Consider the following 23,117-nt stretch of genomic DNA (forward strand, 5'->3'; position numbering starts at 1 on the left):
CTCAAGTTTAGATTTTACTCTTTGACTGCAGTGGGTTTAACTGTTATTGTTCTCTGCCAGCCAAGTATCATATTCTGGTGCACACATTATGTCATGCAGAGTTGTACTCCAGATTTTCACACACATATATTCATTTAATCATCATCTCAACCCTGTGAGGAAAGTATTACTCTCCCATTTTACAGATGAGAAAATGAGGTTTAGAGAGGTAAAATAATTTGCCTGATCTAACAATCTAGAAATGTCAGAGTTGGCATTTGAACCTAGCTTTATGAAACATTCTCCTTTCACACTAAATTTACCTCCGAAATAGTTTTGCCCCAGACATAAGTGCCATCTTCAGGTCTGCCTCCATTTAGGTAAATCCATACTCGTTTTGCATTGGGCTGTTTATACAGGTTGCTCTGCTTGAATGCTGTACATTTAGGTGCAATGAAAGAATTTCTCTTGGATTGCAGTTCTTGGACTTCAGAAAGGTGTGCCTGTTAAGAAAAGTCCAGAGAATGTCATGGTTAGAGAACTGTCTGTTTAGTGTGTGTGTGTGTGTGTGTGTGTGTGTGTGTGAAGGATATAATGAAAGACAGAAATATCTCACCATTGTACGTTATGTTGAAAAAACTTTAGGAAATACATTACCATCTCCTATCACTGACTCTTCTGTGATTCCCCTTGCTTCAGTGAATCACTATAGGCAATAATAGCCATTAGAGTACTAACAATAAGGCACTTATTTTGGCAAAGTACTTAACTTTCATTTATAATTTGGAGAAATGAATAGAGATGTGTTTTTGGATTTGTGCATGGTGTTTCTCCTACTGAGTGATTTCTCTGCATCTAACAAATGAGTTTTTTATTAGAATCACAACATCATTTCCTTTAACCAAGAAATGCTTAAGGGAATGTGCATGACTGTTGTTTAAATCTTTACTCTCTGTCTTTTAAAATACAGCAGCCACCCTTATACTCTGCCAGATCCCTGCCAGGCAGCTTTTCATCCTACTTCAAGCATGTCCTAGTTCAATGCTTTGCATTCATTCCCTGGTCAGTGATTTATCCTTCCTAGCTTGGCAAGAAGTCATATTTCTAGCAATGTCAATTTCTTTTTTTTCTAGTAACCTTGACTTCGGCACACGCCTAAGATTTAGATTGAACACATTTCATGATTTGAGAAACCCTATTAAATAAGAACACATCATTTTGATGAAAAACTTCACAAAGCAAAAAGTTTTCCCAAGTCTCTATCCCCAACCCTCTCTCAACAGCTGACCTTTCTTGTCTTGACTTTTTTTATTTCTGGCAATCCTGACTGATTAATCAATTGGACTGAAACTGCTTTTTTGAATTCTTCACTTCCGAATGTCTCCATTGCAATTAGTATTTTGCTCCTTCCTCTTTTTACAGATTGAGACATACCCTTAGGAGTGATGAGCAATGGAGCCATAAGGCTCAACTTGACTACACTTATTATAATTACCTTTGTACATATCCACTGGGCCTTTTTCTCTTCTTTGCTAAGGTCATAATTTCTGGTCTCCATTCAAACAAAACAGACTTTCCTAGGAGCTGGCTGTCTCTTAGATAACTATTCTCCAAATGCCAACTCAATACTTGGCATATGCTTATGTGGTCATAACTGACCAGATGCTGAGAATAAATTAATAGCATAATGTAAAAAATTCAATACTGTGGTTTTAAAAGCTTATAAAAGAGGCTGAGCCTTTAATGTCTGGAGTCCTAAAGAGCGTACCTCTGTATGTCTTATGAGGTCCATGAGTTTAATTTCCTCTTGAGTCTGCTCAGCACAGCCTCCTTCCACTACCACCAGCTGCACAGGGCTTTTGCTGGGAACCACGGTGGCTGACTGACGCGCTGCTACCCGCCGCCCTGGGGAAAGAAGTCACTAGAAATGTTGTTTCTAATGATAGGCGTTCAGATTTCAAATAAATTGGTTTGGCTTTCTATGCATAAATCATTCCACTTGGGAGCAGAGGCTAAAATACTAAATATATCATAAAAGCGAAGATGCCTAAGGAAATAAGATCTAACAATGGCTCTTCATATGGGAGCTGGAGGCTTTAAATAGCCAGGATATGCATACTCACTGTACAGATAGAATAGAAAGATAACATGCTGACTTCCACACTGGCCCCAGCCTCTCATCCACGATATGGTTCAGTGGTAATTTAGTCAAATAGAATCCATGACCTATATAGCCCATCATCTCTTCCAGTCATGGAACATATGTTTTGTTCTCTTCACTAATAATAAGCCTTTCCCCCACAATTAGCTTAGCAGCCTGGGGATTAAGTATTTCTAAAATAATATTAACCCAAGAGACAGGAGGCCTTGTTTTTTCCTATCTAATAATACCCCGCGAGCACGATTAGTTTCTGACACCTCTGCTGTGTCCTTTGCGCTCTTAAGAAGCTGTAAAAGAGAAAATATTTATTGGAATACTGTATTCTAAAGAATCACAGGCATAAGTTAATAAGTCTGGTGATTTGAATTTATGTATTCTTTCAGCTAGATGACTTTAAATCATCATAAAAGAGGTTTAAAGGTCACACTTATTAAATTGTTTTCTTTTTCTGGGTTGAAGATATTCTCAGCAATGAGTCTCATACTCAGAGAAGTTGATCTCCCAACTTCTTAAAGTACAAATCATGTTTTCTCTTGTATATCCCTTCTAGAAATTGATGTTGAACACCAGCTATGAGTCAGGCATTGTGCTAGATGGTGCCAATACAAACATGTAGGAGACCAAGCCCTTGCCTAAAAGGCTTACACTTTGGAAAGGAAGGCAAATGTCAAGGAAATGATTACACCAATAATTGATTGTTAAGTGTGTTGCACCCCCGAAGTACAGGGTTTGTTAAAAATCATGTAACAGGCCTTTCTGACGTAGTCTGCTGTGTCAGAGAAGGCTTCTTTGAGAAAGTAACACTTAGATGGTTAAAATAATAGAAATACTGAAATGAAGCTGAGTCCTAATTTTGTTGCCAGGGGACTCTTAACGCGCAGGTTTTCATACCCTGACTATGAACACAGCCCTCTGAAAATAACTCAGTATTCGTAGAGGATGAAGCGTTGGTGCTTTTATAGCTTGTTTGTGGAAATAGATCCAGTAATAAAAATAGGTGGCAGCAATGACTTTTCAGGGAAATCAGAACTCTACATACCTTATTATCATTCATATGCAATTTATGGATGTGGAAAAAACATAATTGAATCAACAGCCAATGAATTGTAGTGACAATGCCTTTAGCCAGCATACTTTGGAGAAGAACATAGTGGCACCAGAAAAATACATAACACAAATTTATGTTAAATATAGCTTTTAGCTGACTCTATGCATAATGTGCAGGTAGCATTAATTTAGGACACATAAATTCTTATGGATAATATCTCAATAAATATTTTATTTGTAATGCATTTTGAACACTAAAATTTTGCTTAACTAAAGGCAGTTCTCTGATAGCTTATCATTTACACTGTTGAAAGCAAGGATTTGAACATAAGGAAGAGCAAAAAACATTATGCATTATTTGGTATTTGTCAACTTGTTTCTAACGATCTAAGAAAATGAAAGCACTTGCCAGTGCCATTAGCCAGCATGTTTTGGAGATTTATAATGTTTTAAAAGGACATAATGTCATCACAAAAGGTGTAGGTTTGGGGAAAGATTTTCATAGCAAACTATATTATTTATGTAGGTAAGAATATCAAATAGAAACCAAAAAAATGCACTGGATAAATTGTTTTTATTTTCTTATTATATTTTCCATATTTTCTGTTTTATTTACACGAGATTGGGGAGGGGGTAATCATGTGTGTGTGCTGTGTGCTAAGTCACTTCAGTCACATCTGACTCTTTGTGACCCCATGGACCATAGTCCACCAGACTCCTCTGTCCATGGGATTCTCCAGGCAAGAATACTGGAGTGGGAGAAATCATAACACCTAACTATTAGAGCACATGAGTACTTTGCTCTTCTTTCTGACTATAAATCTCACCTGAACAGCACTCCTCGGGCCTCTTCTTTATCAGGAGCCCATTCTGATTCAGCACCATACATGCCTAAAAGGATTAGCCCACCTCATTTGGGATTTCAGTTAGCAGTTCCATTAGCTCTCACACTAAATAAAATGTCCCAGCATTGCCTTTATATGTAACAAAGGTGATACTTTGGCCTGATCTGCCATCCCTCAATTTTGTTTATCAGTTTCTAAGACTCTATGTGGGAAAACAGACAGCCTTCTCAGGAACCCCTGTTTCAATATTCAGTGAATATTTATTCTGCGCTAAGCATGTATAAATATTTGACATCTATAACTTAATCATAAAAATCATACAAAGTTATTACTAGTATTTGATTAATATTAGCAAAGATCATGCTTACAAATGAGATGTAAAATCAGCTTAGTACAGTATATGCTCAATGAACATTTGGTGCATTTACCAATGGCTACAATAGTAAGATATAATCAATTTCATCACTATTCATATCTTCCAAACCTCCTCTTTCATCCAATACTCAAGAAGCTCACAATCCAACAGGGACTGCAGTTAACTGAGTTTAAACTTGTTCTTATTTATTCTCATAATCCCAACAATTATTAATAGAAAAGACCATCCTCTGAATAGGTATTTTAATAAGGCCTATTCTGAATTTACATTTAATAGCAGAAAATGTAACAGACAAGATTTATCTAAGAGAAACTACATTAAGGGATTCCCCCATAATGGACACCATCTGACCAAATAGACTGTTTTTCAACAGTGATATTGTAGATGATGCCAACTGAATTTTAAAATGTCTTTTTAATACTGAATTATAATAAAAGTTAAAGACATAATATAAAATCAGAATTCAATAAAAGCAGCTCTGCCACGTACTATTTTTAACATTACTTTCAAATGATTTAATTTGATAAAAATTAAAACAGACCTTAGAAAACTCATTGAGGTAAGTGGTTGAAATTCCGGTTATCCTTTAATTAAATAATTCTACAATTACTCAGAGGACAAATAAGAAGGGTATAGAAAAATTTATAACGTAACATAGGAGAAACAGTCATATGATCCAGTATATAATAAAATGATAAGGGCTATCAGTAGGGAAGTTCAGGGTATGATAAACCATACTATTCCTGACCTAGAATGTTAGAAAAGTAAGCTGAGAAGTAAATAATGAGAAGCAATCCAAAAGAGCAGGAGAGAGAACTAAACTGTGTCAAAAGGAAACTAAATTGTGTCAAAAGTTCAGAGTTAAGAAAGCATATAAGTCTGGGGGACCAAAAAAAAAAAAAACTCCACATGGGTGGAGTGGAATGAATAAGGGGAGGAAGAAACTTCCAGAGAACCAGATCATGAAGGACAATATTAAGGACTTTCACTTTTGCCATAAAGATAACGAGAACTTTAAAAGGTTTTATGCCTGGCGTATTGTAACTCCTTTGCCTTTCTGCATTATCACTCCAGGTCCAGAATGTCACCTTTATGCATAGAATGGATACTACTATCAAGATGGGAGGCAGGGAGACCAGTTAAAAAGCTAGTCCAGTAACCCAAGGAATAGGCAACAATAGCTCGAACTTGGATAATGATAGTAGGAATTAAGGCCATTAGAATTCATTTGAAAATAACATATTCAAAATAATAAGACTTAAGGATATTTGCTTAAAGATAGTAAGAGAGGGAAGTGCCAAGGATGACTCCCAGGTCCTTGAGCTGGAACACCTGAGTGGATTGTGGCAATGTATACAGAAGAAATAAAGGAGGCATCGGTGTGATATATAATACGATATGAAATAAAACAGTGATATGATAACTTCCCAGGTGGCTCAGTGGTAAATAATCCACCTGCCAATGCAGGAGATTCAGGTTCAATCCCTGGGTCAGGAAGATCCCCGGGAGAAGGAAAAGGCAAGCCACTCAAGTATTCTTGCCTGGAAAATCCCATGGACAGAGGAGGCTGGCAGGCTATAGTCATGGGGTCACAAAAGAGTTGGCCACAACTTAGTGCCTAAACAACAACAACAACAACATGGTCATCACATGGGGATATGAAAACTTTAGTTTTAGACATGTCCATGGTACATTCAAATGAAGATATCTAGAAGTTAGAGCAGTAGAGGTTAGCAATAGAAATAGATGCTTCTCAATTAGATGCAATTATTCTTTTGGTAAAAACTGAAAAACAGCCATTTCAACTCAGAGTGCTGTCTAGAGCACTTAGAACTAATTGTCTTATTTATTGAACTGAGGTTCATATGTTTCTGGCACCAGACAGTACAAATACTCAGGAGCTGAAATCCTGCTATGGCAATTACAGAGCCTGAAAGGGATTCCTTCTCAGACTAAGTCCATAATACACTTTCATCCTCAAAGAATGATTTAGTGTTTCAAGTACTGGGAACAATATAAGATCGGAAACTTAAGATTCTGTGACAAAAAGAATAGAAGAAGAAGACAATTATTGTCAATTTATCACTGTCTCTGAATAACATATCTTATGCTGCATAACAAGAGAGAGCCCTTCTGAGATAAAAACACTAATTTTGAAGAACTTAGATTCAGTCCTTATTCAGATTATTTAACAAAACTTCTTCCCAAGAAATACTCAAGAAATAACAGAATGCTTTGTCAATGACTAATTCCAAAGTCCACAAAATGTCAGTTCAGGAATTGTTTCAAAATCAATAAGCTGGTTACAGGATCCACACATCCTCCAAATTTTAAAAATGCATCTATGTAAATCATGTGATATTCATATTAATATAAAATTTACAAGTATAAAAATCAGTACTGAAAAGATATATTATTAAGTTTTAGACTCGCTCAAGGGATTTTTGTAACATAAAATATTCAGTTAAACAGCTGGTATCTAATGCTAGAAAAAAAAAAACTACCAGAAAATTGAGACTACACTTAAAACATGGTGATACTTGATTTAGTTCTTACTGACCTTTTAACTGTCTCATTTTGTGTTTCATGACATCTAGATCAGCCAAAATTTTGTCCTTTTTAAGCCAGTTCTGTTTTTCTATTTTTTCTGCTTTCTTCAAAGCTAGAACAATAAAAATACATGATGTTTTATTTTGCATTCTTTTTATCAACAGTAATTTATCATGAAAGCCAATGATTTATAAAAAGAAGTTTCTGCTTCAAGAAATAGATTCAATTAGAAATAAGTAATTAAAAGGTAAGGGTCATTAAAAGAAACCTCATTTGAAAGATGACAGGGCTTAAGGCATTTTTTTTTTATGGAAAGCACGGGGGAAAAGAAGAACAGTGCTGTTTTATTATATAGATTTACCATATGCAATAGCCATATTTCATTTTCTACTTCCACAAACTATTTGGAGGTGATGAAAGCCTGGCTTGGAACCATTCATTTTTTAAACATCCACCTACTGCCTAAAGGGTGCAATTCTTAAAAATGAAAATGTGCAGACAGGTCGTCTTCAGTGTGAATTAAACTCATTTGTTATTTTCTAATGTATACCATTACTCTCAGTCTTATAGACCAAGAATCTCTTTATCAACTAAATTAGACATTTTCTATGCAGAATACTCCATTCCAGTAAGAAAAAAATAGGCAATTGTGCAAATATAAGAGTACAGCTATCCTTGTGTACATGTTAATTGATGAACCGCCTGTTCTTTGCATAAAAGTGATGTTATTAGGTTGACATTGTACACATTTAATCCTTTTTCTTATGGTGACAAAAGATTTCTCTCTCCCTTCATGTACTTGTTTGAAAGAAAGCAACAACAAAACACTGACCATTTGGAGACAGAAATGGTTCACCACAAGATACCCAGACGGCAATGGGATTTCTGAGGATGAGGGTGAGCAGAGACGTATCTATATCATCCAAACTATCGGATGTCACAGACTGTTCAGATGATTTGGTTTTCACTTTCACTCTTGGGTTTCCTGGGAAACAAATGACACATTTACCATTGTTCAATGAATAATGAATAAATTTGCTTGCTGAATCATTTGTTTTTTCAAAATATTTCATTCTTCATTAATGACTTGATTTAAGCAGGTTAACACCAAAATCATATACAAATACATAAATTTTGATCAGAAACTTCAATGCAACTAAATAAACTAATTTTATCATAGATACACATTTTCATTCCTTTCTTACACTGTATCTAGTGATGAAAAAAATAAGAGATGGCTTACCCAAATATCTACTCTGAAATAGGGAAAAGTAAAGATAAAAAAGCAAGGAAAGGCAGAAAGGAGTATAGGAACTGACTGAAACCAGAGATAAGGGGCTTCAGAGAACTCATCAATTAAATGATTAATAGCACCTATCTCATTCTGCTGCTGTTCCCTTTTAAAAAAGGGAAGTGCTTAGAAAATATTATTTAGTCTATTTAATTGTGCAAGCATCCAAAAATTCTAGATAATATTTTTATTATCATCATCATGATACTAGACATGAATATCACATTGTTTTTCTTTGCTTGAGATAAAGCACTATTTGGGCTCTGAGCATCCTTGTGGCTAAAGCAAAGAGGAGAACACCATTTCAAGATATGAATGGCTGATGGAGAGAGATGAATTCCTCAAGATACACTTTTCCAGGTCCTGACATCTGAAAGAAACACTTCAGGATCTTCATAAAGGGGTTTTCGTGATTCAGCTAATAGTATCCTACTATGTAAATTAATGCAAGCTGAGAATCCACTATGTACTGGGCATTCCACTAAGACCTCCACCTACATTATCTCATGCAGTTCTCAAAACGGTACTGAGAATCTCCAGAGAAGAGCCGGCCCGTCCCCGCTGGAGGTAGGAGGCGGGGGGAGGGGGAAAAGGGCAAACTCAGCCCCTGAGAAGCCACCCCCTCCCACACTGCAAACAGGCCCCCGGTTCCTACCTAAAGACTTCCTGAGACCCAACTGGCGGCGCGCGCTGGGGCCGCAGAGGGGAAAAGTGCGCCGTACCCGGGGAGAGAGGGCGCCCAAGCCTCTGGCTGCCTGGGCCGCTCGCCGCGGAGGGACAAGGCGCACCGCATCCGGGGAGAATACGCCCAAGCCTCTGGCTACCTGAACAGCTCAGGCCAGGGAAGGCACAAAACGCAGGCGCAACCGAATCCGCGCTTTTGTGGGGTACCCGAAAACTGGAACCGCACTCAACGCAGGGCCCGCTCCATATACAGCAGCCGGGAGCCTGAGCAGTGTAGACGGGGAAAGCACAGACACCCGTGAGCGGGGCAAACTCAGTGTGGCCGGTGAGTGCTATCCACACAGAGCCGTGTCTGTCTGTAGCGCCTCCCCTTCTGCGTAGCAGGACTGAACTGAACTAGAGAACCTAAATAAGAGATCACCTCCGCCCGCCTGTGTCAGGGCGGAAATTAGACACCGAAGAGATGGCAAACAGAAGCCAAATAAACAAAGGGAACCGCTTCAGAAAGGACCGGTGCAACAGATTAAAATCCCTGAAGGTAACACCGACTACACCAGAAGGGGCCTACAGATATCGAGAAGTGTAAGCTGGAAAGAGGAGCTATCTGAAATTGAACTGAACCTACACTGACCACAACAACTCCAGAGAAATTCCTAGATATATATGTATATATATTTTTTTAATTTAAAAAAAATTTTTTTTCTTTCCTTTTTTTAAAATTTTTTATTTTTTCTCTTTTATTTTCTTTTAAAATTCCCTATTACTCCCCCATTACTCCTCAACTTTCATTTTCATATATTTTTACAATTTTTTTAATTAGGGGAAAAAAAATTTTTTTTCTTTTTTTTTCTTGTTTTTCTCTCCTATTTCCTTTTAAAGTCCTCTAATACTCCTATATTATTCCTTAATTTTCATTTTCATTTCACTATAACCTTGCCAAAAAAAAAAGAGAGAGAAACCCTATTTTTACACCAAACTTCATACACATTTCTAATTTTTTTGTGTTTTTGTTTTTGTTTTTAAATATTGTATTTCAAAGAGTCTAACCTCTACACTAGATTTTTAATCTTTGTTTTTCAGTATGTGATATAGATTTTGGACATTTAAGAATCCAATATTCAGTTCCCATTTCTATTCAGGAGTGTAGTGATTACTCTCCCACTTTTGACTCTGTTTTCTACCTCAGAACACCTCTATTTCCTCCTTTCCCCTTCTCTTCCCAATCCAATTCTGTGAATCTTTGTGGGTGGCTGGGCTACAGAGAACACTTTGGGAACAGATAACTGCGTAGATCTGTCTCTCTCCTCTTGAGTCCCCTTTTTCTCCTCCTGCTCACCTCTATCTCCTTCCTCCCTCTCCTATTCTTCATGTAATTCTGTGAACCTCTCTGGTTGTCTCTCACGGTGGAGAATCTTTTCACCATTAACCTAGAAGTTTTATTATCAGTGCTATATAGTTGGAGAAGTCTTGAGACTATTGGAAGAATAAAACTGAAATCCAGAGGCAGGAGACTTAAGCCCCAAACCTGAGAAAACCAGAAAACTCCTGACTACACGGAAAATTAAGGAATAAGAGACCATCCAAAAGCCTCCATACCTACACCAAAACCAACCACCACCCAAGAGCCAATAAGCTCCAGTACAAGACATACCACACAAATTCTTTAGCAACGCAGGAACATAGACCTGAGTGTCAACATACAGGCTGTCCAAAGTCACACCTAACACATAGACCCATCACAAAACTCATTACTGGACACTCCATTGCACTCCAGAGAGAAGAAATCCAATTCCATGCACCAGAACGCTGACACAAGCTTCCCTAACCAGGAAACCTTGACAAACCAATCGTCCAACCCCACCCACTGGGTGAAACCTCCACAATAAAAAGGAACCACAGACCACAAGAATACAGAAAGCCCACTCCAGACACAGCAATCTAAACATGATGAAAAGGCAGAGAAATACCCAACAGGTAAAGGAACATGAAAAAAGCCCACCAAGTCAAACAAAAGAGGAGGAGATAGGGAATCTACCTGAAAAAGAATTTAGAATAATGATAATAAAAATGATCCAAAATCTTGAAAACAAAATGGAGTTACAAATAAATTGCCTGGAGACAAAGATTGAGAAGATGCAAGAAATGTTTAACAAGGACCTAGAAGAAATAAAAAAAAAAAGTCAGTTAAAAATTAATAATGAAATAAATGAGATCAAAAACACTCTGGAGGGAACCATGAGTAGAATAACAGAGACAGAAGATAGGATAAGTGAGTTAGAAGATAAAATGGTGGAAATAAATGAAGCAGAGAGGAAAAAAGAAAAAAGAATCAAAAGAAATGAGGACAACCTCTGGGACAATGTGAAACGCCCCAACATTCGAATCATAGGAGTCCCAGAAGAAGAAGACAAAAAGAAAGGCCATGAGAAGTTACTCGAGGAGATAATAGCTAAAAACTTCCCTAAAATGGGGAAGGAAATAGCCACCCAAGTTCAAGAAACCCAGAGAGTCCCAAACAGGATAAACCCAAGGCGAAACACCCCAAGACACATATTAATCAAATTAACAAAGATCAAACACAAAGAACAAATATTAAAACCAGCAAGGGAGAAACAACAAATAACACACAAAGGGATTCCCATAAGGATAACAGCTGATCTATCAATAGAAACCCTTCAGGCCAGAAGGGAATGGCAGGACATACTTAAAGTAATGAAGAGAATAACCTACAACCTAGATTACTCTACCCAGCAAGGATCTCATTCAGATATGAAGGAGAACTCAAAAGCTTTACAGACAAGCAAAAGCTGAGAGAATTCAGCACCACCAAACCAGCTCTTCAACAAATACTAAAGGATCTTCTCTAGACAGGAAACACAGAAAGGTGGTATAAACGTGAACCCCAAACAACAAAATAAATGGCAACGGGACCATACCTATCAATAATTACCTTAAATGTAAATGGGTTGAATGCCCCAACCAAAAGACAAAGGCTGGCTGAATGGATACAAAAGCAAGACCCCTATATATGCTGTCTACAAGAGACCCACCTCAAAGCAAGGGACACATACAGACTAAAAGTGAAGGACTGGAAAAAAATATTCCACGCAAACGGAGACCAAAAGAAAGCAGAAGTCGCAATACTCATATCAGATAAAATAGACTTTCAAATAAAGGCTGTGAAAAGAGACAAAGATGGACACTACATAATGATCAAAGGATCAATCCAAGAAGAAGATATAACAATTATAAATATATATGCACCCAACATAGGAGCACCACAATATGTAAGGCAAACGCTAACAAGTATGAAAGAGGAAATTAATAGTAACACAATAATAGTAGGAGACTTTAATACCCCACTCACAACTATGGATAGATCCACTAAACAGAAAATAAACAAGGAAACACAAACTTTAAAGGACACAATGGACCAGCTAGACCTAATTGACATCTATAGGACATTTCACCCCAAAACAATCAACTTCACCTTTTTCTCAAGTGCACACGGAACCTTCTCCAGAATAGATCACATCCTGGGCCATAAATCTAGTCTTGGTAAATTTAAAAAGATTGAAATCATTCCAGTCATCTTTTCTGACCACAGTGCAGTAAGATTAGATCTCAATTACAGGAAAAAAATTATTAAAAATTCAAACATATGGAGGCTAAACAACACGCTTCTGAATAACCAACAAATCATAGAAGAAATCAAAAAAGAAATCAAAATATGCATAGAAATGAATGAAAATGAAAACACAACAACCCAAAACCTATGGGACACTGTAAAAGCAGTGCTAAGGGGAAGATTCATAGTATTACAGGCCTACCTCAAGAAACAAGAAAAAAGTCAAATAAATAACCTAACTCTATACCTAAAGCAACTAGAGAAGGAAGAAATGAAGAACCCCAGGGTTAGTAGAAGGAAAGAAATATTAAAAATTAGGGCAGAAATAAATGCAAAAGAAACTAAGGAGACCATAGCAAAAATCAACAAAGCTAAAAGCTGGTTTTTTGAAAAAATAAACAAAATTGACAAACCATTAGCAAGACTCATTAAGAAACAAAGGGAGAAGAACCAAATTAACAAAATGAGAAACGAAAATGGAGAGATCACAACAGACAACACTGAAATACAAAGGATCATAAGAGACTACTACCAGCAGCTCTATGCCAATAAAATGGACAACTTAGAAGAAATGGACAAGTTCTTAGAGAAGTATAACTTTTCAAAACTGAACCAGGAAGAAATAGAAGATCTTAACAAACCCATCACAAGCAAGGAAATCGAAACTGTAATCAGAAATCTTCCAGCAAACAAAAGCCCAGGACCAGATGGCTTCACAGCTGAATTCTACCAAAAATTTAGAGAAGAGCTAACACCTGTCTTACTCAAACTCTTCCAGAAAATTGCAGAAAAAGGTAAACTTCCAAACTCATTCTATGAGGCCACCATCACCCTAATTCCAAAATCAGACAAAGATGCCACTAAAAAAGAAAACTACAGGCCAATATCACTGATGAACATAGATGCAAAAATCCTTAACAAAATTCTAGCAAACAGAATCCAACAACATATTAAAAAAATCATACACCATGACCAAGTGGGCTTTATCCCAGGAATGCAAGGATTCTTTAATATCTGCAAGTCAATCAATGTAATACACCACATTAACAAATTGAAAGATAAAAACCATATGATTATCTCAATAGATGCAGAAAAAGCCTTTGACAAAATTCAACATCCATTTATGATTAAAACTCTCCAGAAAGCAGGAATAGAAGGAACATACCTCAACATAATAAAAGCTATATATGAAAAACCCACAGCAAGCATCCCCCTCAATGGTGAAAAATTGAAAGCATTTCCCCTGAAATCAGGAACAAGACAAGGGTGCCCACTCTCACCACTACTATTCAACATAGTTTTGGAAGTGTTGGCCACAGCAATCAGGGCAGGAAAGAAGTAAAAGGAATCCAGATAGGAAAAGAAGAAGTGAAACTCTCTCTGTTTGCAGATGACATGATCCTCTACATAGAAAACCCTAAAGACTCCACCAGAAAATTACTAGAGCTAATCAACGAATACAGTAAAGTTGCAGGATATAAAGTTAACACACAGAAATCTCTTGCATTCCTATACACTAACAACGAAAAAACAGAAAGAGAAATTAAGGAAACAATACCATTCACCATTGCAACAAAAAGAATAAAATACTTAGGAGTATATCTACCTAAAGAAACAAAAGACCTATACATAGAAAACTATAAAACACTGATGAAAGAAATCAAAGAGGACACAAACAGATGGAAAAATATACCGTGTTCATGGATTGGAAGAATCAATATTGTCAAAATGGCTATACTACCCAAAGCAATCTATAGATTCAATGCAATCCCTATCAAACTACCAATGGTATTTTCCACAGAACTAGAACAAATAATTTCACAATTTGTATGGAAATACAAAAAACCTCGAATAGCCAAAGTAACCTTGAGAAAGAAGAATGGAACTGGAGGAATCAACCTGCCTGACTTCAGACTCTACTACAAAGCCACAGTCATCAAGACAGTATGGTACTGGCACAAAGACAGAAATATAGATCAATGGAACAGAATAGAAAGCCCAGAGATAAATCCACGAACCTATGGTCACCTTATCTTCGACAAAGGAGGCAAGGATATACAATGGGAAAAAAGACAACCTCTTTAACAAGTGGTGCTGGGAAAACTGGTCAACCACCTGTAAAAGAATGAAACTAGAACACTTTCTAACACCATACACAAAAATAAACTCAAAATGGATTAAAGATCTAAATGTAAGACCAGAAACTATCAAACTCCTAGAGGAGAACATAGGCAAAACACTCTCCGACATAAATCACAGCAGGATCCTCTATGACCCACATCCCAGAATTTTAGAAACAAAAGCAAAAATAAACAAATGGGACCTAATGAAACTGAAAAGCTTTTGCACAACAAAGGAAACTATAAGCAAGGAGAGAAGACAGCCCTCAGATTGGGAGAAAATAATAGCAAACGAAGCAACAGACAAAGGATTAATCTCAAAAATATACAAGCAACTCCTCCAGCTCAACTCCAGAAAAATAAATGACCCAATCAATAAAAGGGCCAAAGAACTAAACAGACATTTCTCCAAGGAAGACATACAGATGGCACAAAAACACATGAAAAGATGCTCAACATCACTCATTATCAGAGAAATGCAAATCAAAACCACAATGAGGTACCATTACATGCCAGTCAGGATGGCTGCTATCCAAAAGTCTACAAGCAATAAATGCTGGAGAGGGTGTGGAGAAAAGGGAACCCTCTTACACTGTTGGTGGGAATGCCAACTAGTACAGCCACTATGGAGAACAGTGTGGAGATTTCTTAAAAAGCTGGAAATAGAACTGCCATATGACCCAGCAATCCCACTTCTGGGCATACACACCGAGGAAACCAGATCTGAAAGAGACACGTGCACCCCAATGTTCATTGCAGCACTGTTTATAATAGCCAGGACATGGAAGCAACCTAGATGCCCATCAGCAGATGAATGGATGAGGAAACTGTGGTACATATACACCATGGAATATTACTCAGCCATTAAAAAGAATTCATTTGAATCAGTTCTAATGAGATGGATGAAACTGGAGTCCATTATACAGAGCGAAGTAAGCCAGAAAGATAAAGACCACTACAGTATACTAACACATATATATGGAATTTAGAAAAATGGTAACAATAACCCTATATGCAAAACAGAAAAAGAGACCCTGATGTATAGAACAGACTTGTGGACTCTGTGGGAGAAGGCGAGGGTGGGATGTTTCAAGAGAACAGCATCGAAACATGTATATTATCTAGGGTGAAACAGATCACCAGCCCAGGCTGGATGCATGAGACACGTGCTCAGGCCTGGTGCATTGGGAAGACCCAGAGGGATCGGGTGGAGAGGGAGGTGGGAGGGGGGACTGGAATGGGGAATACATGTAAGTCCATGGCTAATTCATTTCAATGTATGACAAAAACCACTGCAATGTTGTAAAGTAATTAGCCTCCAACTAATAAAAATAAATGGAAAAAAAAATAAATAAAATGTTCCTAAAAAAAAAAAAAAAAAACAAACGATACTCTGAGGTAGGTTCATTTCTCTTCTGCACAATAACTGAGCCTTCATCACATAGCCAGGTGGGGGCAGAATCAGAATTAGAATCCAGGCCATCTACCTCCAGAGCCAGTGTCCTTAACCGTCACCTTTATGTTAATAGTAAGCTTGATACTGAGTCTTTGATTGATGTCTGTTTCTTTTAACTTCCTCAATGCAAACTGATGGCATAACTCCAAGTTATGATTCAGTAAAAGGGATGGCCAGCTAATCTAATGCACCTGCATGATTCAAGGATAACGTTTAGAATATGAGGGGAAGGGATGGCCATACCCTTTCAGTAGACCTGTTCGAAATCACATTACTTCCAAACAGGTTTTAAATAAGAATTTAAAAGAAGAATGTTTGAAATTGTAAATCTTCCAGAATCTGGAGATCAGATGTTCTATGTGCCAAATAAAGGCAGAACTATATGCTTTAGTGATCAGCTAGGCAATAAATGTTCACACAATTATTTCTTTAAAATGCATTAGAAAACAAAACAAATAATATCATTAGAATATTATTAGAAAAAAATACTGGTCTCTGCCCCCAGTTCCTGGCACTGAATTCCCCAAATTCTTGCAGTTTCCTAAGTGGTAAAGAGCACTAGCGTCAGCTTTTGTTCTAATTACTGACACAGAGCTCCAAACGTCTTTGGAGTTTCCTGGGGGCTAGCAGTGTCTTTGCTTCTAATAAGATGATTCCTGGTGGACTCCAGATGGGGGCTGGTCACCAGAAAGTCCAAGCCATGCTTGGAAACTTGGAATTTTCAACCCTATTCCCTGTTCTTCAAACAGGGACGGGAAATGGAGTTAATGATGAATCATGCCTACATGATTGCATGCCTACATGCCTAATGATTCATCATTAGTTCCACTTCTAGTCCCTCTCTGAAGTCTCCATGAAAATCCCCAAAGTATAGGGTTCAGAGAACTTCTGGTTTGGTGAGCACATGGAGGAGCTTGGCAAGCAGAGTGTCAGAGAGAACATGGAATCTTTCTTACCCTATGCCTCTCTTTCATCTGAATTTTTTATCTGTATCCTTTATCATATCCTTTTATAATAAATGGGCAAACAGTAAGTAAACAGTTTTCTTGAATTCTGTGAGCTGCTCTAGCAAATTAAGTGAGCCCGAGGAGGGTGTCATGGGAACTTCCAACTTATTGTCAATCAGTCAGAAGCACAGGTCTGGACACATGAAACGCGTGAGCAGGGAGCAGTGTTGTGAGACTGCACCCTTAACCTGTGGGATCTGACCTTGTCTCCAGGAAGGTAGTGTCAGAATTGAGTTAAACTGTAGGACATGCTCTAGTGTTTCACAGTTGGTTGGTGAGGGGAAAACATTCCCCATGTCTGATGTCAGAAGCGCTATGAATGTGATGGTAGTATGAGAATAAAGAAGAAACACACAGGAGGGAGAGTGGGTTTTCCTACTTCATCCCACACACAATAATGATAACTCACATCATTAAATTGGCAGAGCATCAACCAAGCATTGATCTAAGTGATATATATTCCTATGTATATGTATTCATATTCATACATACTCTTAGGAATATACATTCATATTTATGAGCACTGAATGAGTATATACATATATATATTCACATGGCTATTAGTGTTCTCATTTTACAAATGAGAGGACTGAGGGACAGAGTACCTACGATCATTCAGCTAGCAAGTGACAGGTAGGAGCTGAACCTTGACAGTCCAGGTCCCAAACCCACATTCTTAACCTTGAAGCCACGCCTCTCAATACTACAATGGATGATAACTGCTGAATCACTGCTAGCAAGACTCTTTTTCATTTGGCAATTATTGTTGGGGACACAGGCCCTGCCTTCAAGTTGTACACAGTCTAACGAGACGCACAGAGACGTAAACAGATAAGTATAACACAATGTTCGAGGAGCGGCAAGAGGGGTACATTTGCTGGTGCTTCTGGGAGTTTATAGGAGCAGTGGAGATGGGCAGGGGCAGGCGAGAGGAGTCAGAGGACAGCAGGTGAGAGAGGGCACTTTCTCTTCTAATCGTGGGAAGAGATTTGCTCTGATCTAATCCAACTTTCTTAAGTGGTGTCCAGCTGGTTTTGATTCTGAATTTAAGAACTGAACCACTTATGGCAGATTCACGTTGTTGTATAGCAGAAACCAATATGACACTGTAAAGCAATTATCCTCCAATTAAAAATAAATTTTTTAAAAATTATAAAATTAATAAAAGAAAAACAGAACCTGCTCATGTTGCACAAAGTAGCCAAACTGTCAAACATATTTTATAAACACCAGGCAATTTGTTTATTGTCTTGGTTCTGAAACCAAATTTGCATTAAAATTTTTTTTCTTAGTATTCTGCAAGGTAAAAATGATATGAGAATTTCATAGAAGAGTAGCTTCCTGTGATTTTTTTAATTCTCAAAGGAGTGGCTGAATGAAAGAAGTACATGTAACTTTCATATGACCAAACATAAGTAGAATCAGCTAAATCCTATAGCATGTAACCAACCTTTCATACTTTTAACATGTGTCTCTTCGGTTCCAACAGGGTCTGTCTCTTCCTTTGGTTCCTCAGAATCTCTCTGAATAAAAGATTCATCCAGAGCCCATAAAACCAAATTGTGCAAGGAACTTATTGTGGTTCCATCTTTGGTGTATATTTTGGAGGCTGCTCTGGCCAGACCAAGTTGTTCTGTACATTCTGTAAGCAGCTAAAAACACAGACTATAAGGAACTGAGAGGAAATAGTGGTAGAACTGGGGATAATCAAGCAGAGTGTGTTATTTTAGAATTCTGAGAAAATTCTTTAATTTGAGAAAACAGAAAGCAGTAACTACCAACTTGATCTTTGATTAGAGATGATTTTTGATATTAGATTGTCCTATGTAATCTCAAAAATTAGTCCAGTCCAGCTGTGAAAATTCTTAGCTTCAAAAATTGAACGCAGCAGCTGATGTCTGTTAATACATTTTATCATCAGAAGTATTTATTTCCTAAGAAATGTTAACCTAGAAATTGACTTTCAACCATGTTGCTTTATAGTGAATAAAATTATTCCAACACTTCAGATGAGCTGCTTTAAAATAAATGAGTCCTTGACTTTCAAACCAAGAACTGACACACTATTACTTCCATTTGGCAGATGGGAAATTCGGCTGAAAGGTTAACATTTTTGCCTAAGACCACAAAAGCCAGGGTCCCAGGGTGGATTTTGAAGCTGCTAACTTTTGTCCTAGACCATTGACCAACAATATTTTAATTTAAAAAAATCTCTTCAGACTCAATCAAAGGGGTGAGCGGATAATTGTGTGTGTGTGTATGTATGTGTGTGTGAATACTTGCAAAGGAGTCTACAGGATAACTCCACATCATATTTAACATTGCATATAAAATGCATTGGTAAAGATATTGGCCAGAACCTACAGACATAAGACCATTACCAAGCAACTGAAGGACAAACGTGGGTTTGGACCCCAGGAATGCTCCTTCCTCCCCAGGACCGCGGGGAACAGCCTCTAAGACAGAAGCCACATATTCCCTAGCACAACTCCTGCTCCTCCAATCTGAAAATAGCCCTGTCACCAAGCAAGTGCTCAGCTTCTCCCAATGATAGATGAGGTGGGATCTCAGAATATTCCGATGACGTACAACTTGAAGCGGGAAAGGGAAGGAAGGAAGAAAAGGCTTTCTGTCTGTCACAAGAGTGAAGAAATTCTGGTAGCTTTGCCTTCCCCTTGCTTTTTTTTTTACCCTTCTTTGCTCTGGAGCCAATCTGAAAATTCTGTTTTCTCATTTTTCTAAGTCTATATCCAAAGAAATACAATCAAAAAGAACATCTTTAAGAAAAGAGATCTTGATCTCATCAGCTTAAATGGGTAAAACTGGCCTGGGATATTTGTGACTCAATCCCGCTGCTTCTTTTTTCTTGTCAGAAGAATCACCATCATCATTGCCTCTAAGGATGTGAGAAACATTTAAGTGATAGCCACTTACCATGGGGAATGTTCCAGCCACAATTAACTTCCCATTTCGATATCCATCTCCATTTTTGTATGCAATTATTTTCACTGCCTTCTGGTTTGTAACTGCCATGCCACAATGAGATACAACTTGCGTGCAGGTCTTCATCCGTAAAGATAATAGATGCTCTTCATAATAACTCAAAGTGTTTTCAGCCTCACGAGAAGATAAATCAGTCTGATTTTTTTTTAAAGAAAAACAACATAGATTGACTCAAACTTTGTTCCTTTTTAGTTTTATTTTGTTATACTTCAGGCTTTTAATTTAATATGTGTTTGTACGTGTGTAGCATTTAAATTTTGAAAAGCTCACTTCATATGCTGTAGGTATTTGATGCTGTAGTGGGAAGGACATGAGGTCCAGACTCCTTGGTTCTCCTCCCAGCCCTGTCACTGAGTCTCTATGTGACTTTGGGACTCTGGCTTGTGTTTCTGGCCTTCTCCTGTTTTCTACTTTGCCTTCCCCTGGACATGAGGTGGAGAAGAATGATGCCAGGGCCAGAGAGAGCCTGGGGTGGAAGCAATGGACAGTAGGACTAAAGGTGTTCTCTGAATCTTTACCTTTAGGATGATGTCATCCTAGGGTGGCAGATATTGACGTATGGGGAGGAGAATGAGCGTAGCCTTAACCACGTGGCAATGAGGGTGGTGAACACCACACTTCACCTTTCCCTATTCATCCTTAGTCAAGAAGCTGGCCTGAGGGAAAAGCTGTGTCTGAGATGGTGTAACACTGGGGATGCTTTTCAATCAGCTCACCCCTCTACCTCCTTTACACCACCCCATTATCGCCTCAGCAAAGCCAAATGCCTGCAGGCTTTCCCGGAGGACTGACTCCCCTTCTCCTTCAGAGTTACTGAGGTTTCAGTTGGTGTCTATTATCACTGTGTGTCAGGTTGAGGGCAGAGAGGACAGCGATCTGGGAACAAGTTGGGCCAGCCTCAAGAGCAGACCAGGTGGAAGGTTCCTACCCATTAAGAATTGCTCCTTTTTATATAGGTGTGTGTACGTTTCTCTTTAGCTCTTCTTGCTTCTAAACTTGAAAGAAAGGATTTTTTAAAAGGTGTCATTTAAAAATCTTTTTTGATATATCCTTTTATTTTAATTAGCTAAAAAGAAAAAAAAAAAAAACAAGATTGATGGCATTGAAAGAGAAGAAAGCATACATGCAAAACTGATATGGAGACCAGAATGAAATACACATTAAAAAGCTACTACAGGAATCATTTTGATTAAGGACTGTATAATGTTGTAAACTAGTGAGGTTTTGAAAATACTGTGAAAACAGAGATTTTAAACAAGGTTCCAGAATGAAGAAGAAAGAAAAGAACTAGAAAAGAACTCACATTCATAAGTACTTCATAGGGATAGGTCTTGACAAGGGAAACATGCTTTTTTTAAAATTCTTTTTAAAAAATGTTTATTAATGCCAAATTGTTGCTTTTAGTATCATGTTCTAAGGCTTTGCCTTTGAGGTTTTTGTAAAGAATTTTACTTGTTAGTTTACAGCGTGGTATTACTTTCTGCGATACAACAAAGTGAATCAGCCACACGTATACATATGCTCCCTCTGTTTTGTATTTCCTTCCTGTTTTGGTTGCCATAGAGCACCGAATAGAGTCCCGTGCTATACAGTAGGTTTTCACCACTTATCTATTTTATACATGGTAGTGTGTATATATCAATCCCAATCTCCCAACTGAATTGTACCGCTTTAAATTAAGAAACCAGAAAAGCAGTAAAGACTTTTCTCTCCATGATACAATTAGCATTAGACATGAATGCGTGAATTCAGGCCTCCAACCTGAAGAGCCATTAATAACAACACATCAGATGAGCCCTGAAATGTTCCATAATAGTATAAAAGGAGTTTACCCCATGCGTGGAGGCAAAAAGCTCCTCCACTAAGTAAAGATTTGCAGTTACTTTCCCATCTAAAAGCAACACAGAGAGTAGTGCAAGGTGTCAGTAGATGATTAAAGCCTCAGAAGTGCCCAATTAACTTCAAAGTGTGTATCGAACTATTAACAGACAATGTATTTTAAGTTACAACGGGGAAAAGGAAATCAATGCAGGTGGAATGGTAAAGGTGCATCAGTAAAAGATGAATTGGATGAGTGGAGATGAACTTGAGTGCAAGGCAAATAATGAATGCATCAAAGTTTCCAGACTCATGCCACACATGTATTAGCAGAGCTCAGATCATTACACACCTTGGCCACATCAATGACCTTGAAAGGCCCACGTGAGAAGGGCTTCTGGGTTTTGGAGGCCGAGGCACAGAGGAATGGGAGCCCCGGAGGCAACTGTTTCAGTCCCTTCTCTGCTCTCACGGATCGTCCACATGCCACACAGAGCATCGTTTTCTTCTTTCCACTGGGTAAGAGATAATAGTATCCCTGGAAAAGGATAAAGATGCTTTGATTTGGATGCATCTAAATTATGATAGCATTTTGTAGAATACTTTGCCATAAAAACAAAGCACTGTTATAATCCCCAAATGCTAAATTTGAAATCACAACACGAGCACATTATTTCACTCCCTAATTATTATATCTTTAAAAACCACATTATTTCCAAACACTGTTGATTGAAAAAGCCTGGAGGCGTTGACAGTTCAACATCGATGAGTATAACTTGTATTCAGAATCAGAGTTTCTTAGAGGAATGGCCCCCATTCCACATGTAGGACAGGATATACAGCAGTCCTCTACGTGTGGACCTTCAAGTTGCAAACTTTCAAAGGTGTGAACGTATGCCAGCTGCTGTACCGTACTGCTGTACTTTTCAAGGTACTGAGCTGCAAGGTTAAAAATGTTTCCTTTATTTTTTGTGTTTGTTTTTCATGTGTTATTTGTGTAAAAAGTATTATAAATCTGTTACAGTATAATACTATATAGCTGATTGTGTTAGCTGGGTACCTAGGCTAACTTTGTTGGACTTATGAACAAATCGGGCTTATGAATGCACTCTTGTAACAGAACTCACTCATATGTAGGGGACTTACTGTATA

General features: G+C 37.8%; 1 protein-coding gene across 2 annotated transcripts in view; it reads right to left on the reverse strand.

Annotated features, from left to right (window-relative positions):
- LOC110125208 (doublecortin domain-containing protein 1) overlaps positions 1-23,117 on the reverse strand; it is a 101,032-nt gene that overhangs the window by 34,149 nt on the left and 43,766 nt on the right. For both annotated transcript variants that reach the window (XM_070472986.1, XM_070472985.1), the window contains 7 exons: positions 22,318-22,503; positions 20,079-20,282; positions 18,595-18,796; positions 7,791-7,943; positions 6,969-7,070; positions 1,748-1,884; positions 303-482 (listed from right to left, as the gene is read on the reverse strand). In XM_070472986.1, coding sequence (XP_070329087.1) covers positions 303-482; positions 1,748-1,884; positions 6,969-7,070; positions 7,791-7,943; positions 18,595-18,796; positions 20,079-20,282; positions 22,318-22,503 — 1,164 coding nt within the window. The remainder of the gene's footprint in view (positions 1-302; positions 483-1,747; positions 1,885-6,968; positions 7,071-7,790; positions 7,944-18,594; positions 18,797-20,078; positions 20,283-22,317; positions 22,504-23,117) is intronic.

Source organism: Odocoileus virginianus, chromosome 10 (genome assembly GCF_023699985.2).
Source record: "Odocoileus virginianus isolate 20LAN1187 ecotype Illinois chromosome 10, Ovbor_1.2, whole genome shotgun sequence".
NCBI classification, from domain to species: Eukaryota; Metazoa; Chordata; class Mammalia; order Artiodactyla; family Cervidae; genus Odocoileus; species Odocoileus virginianus.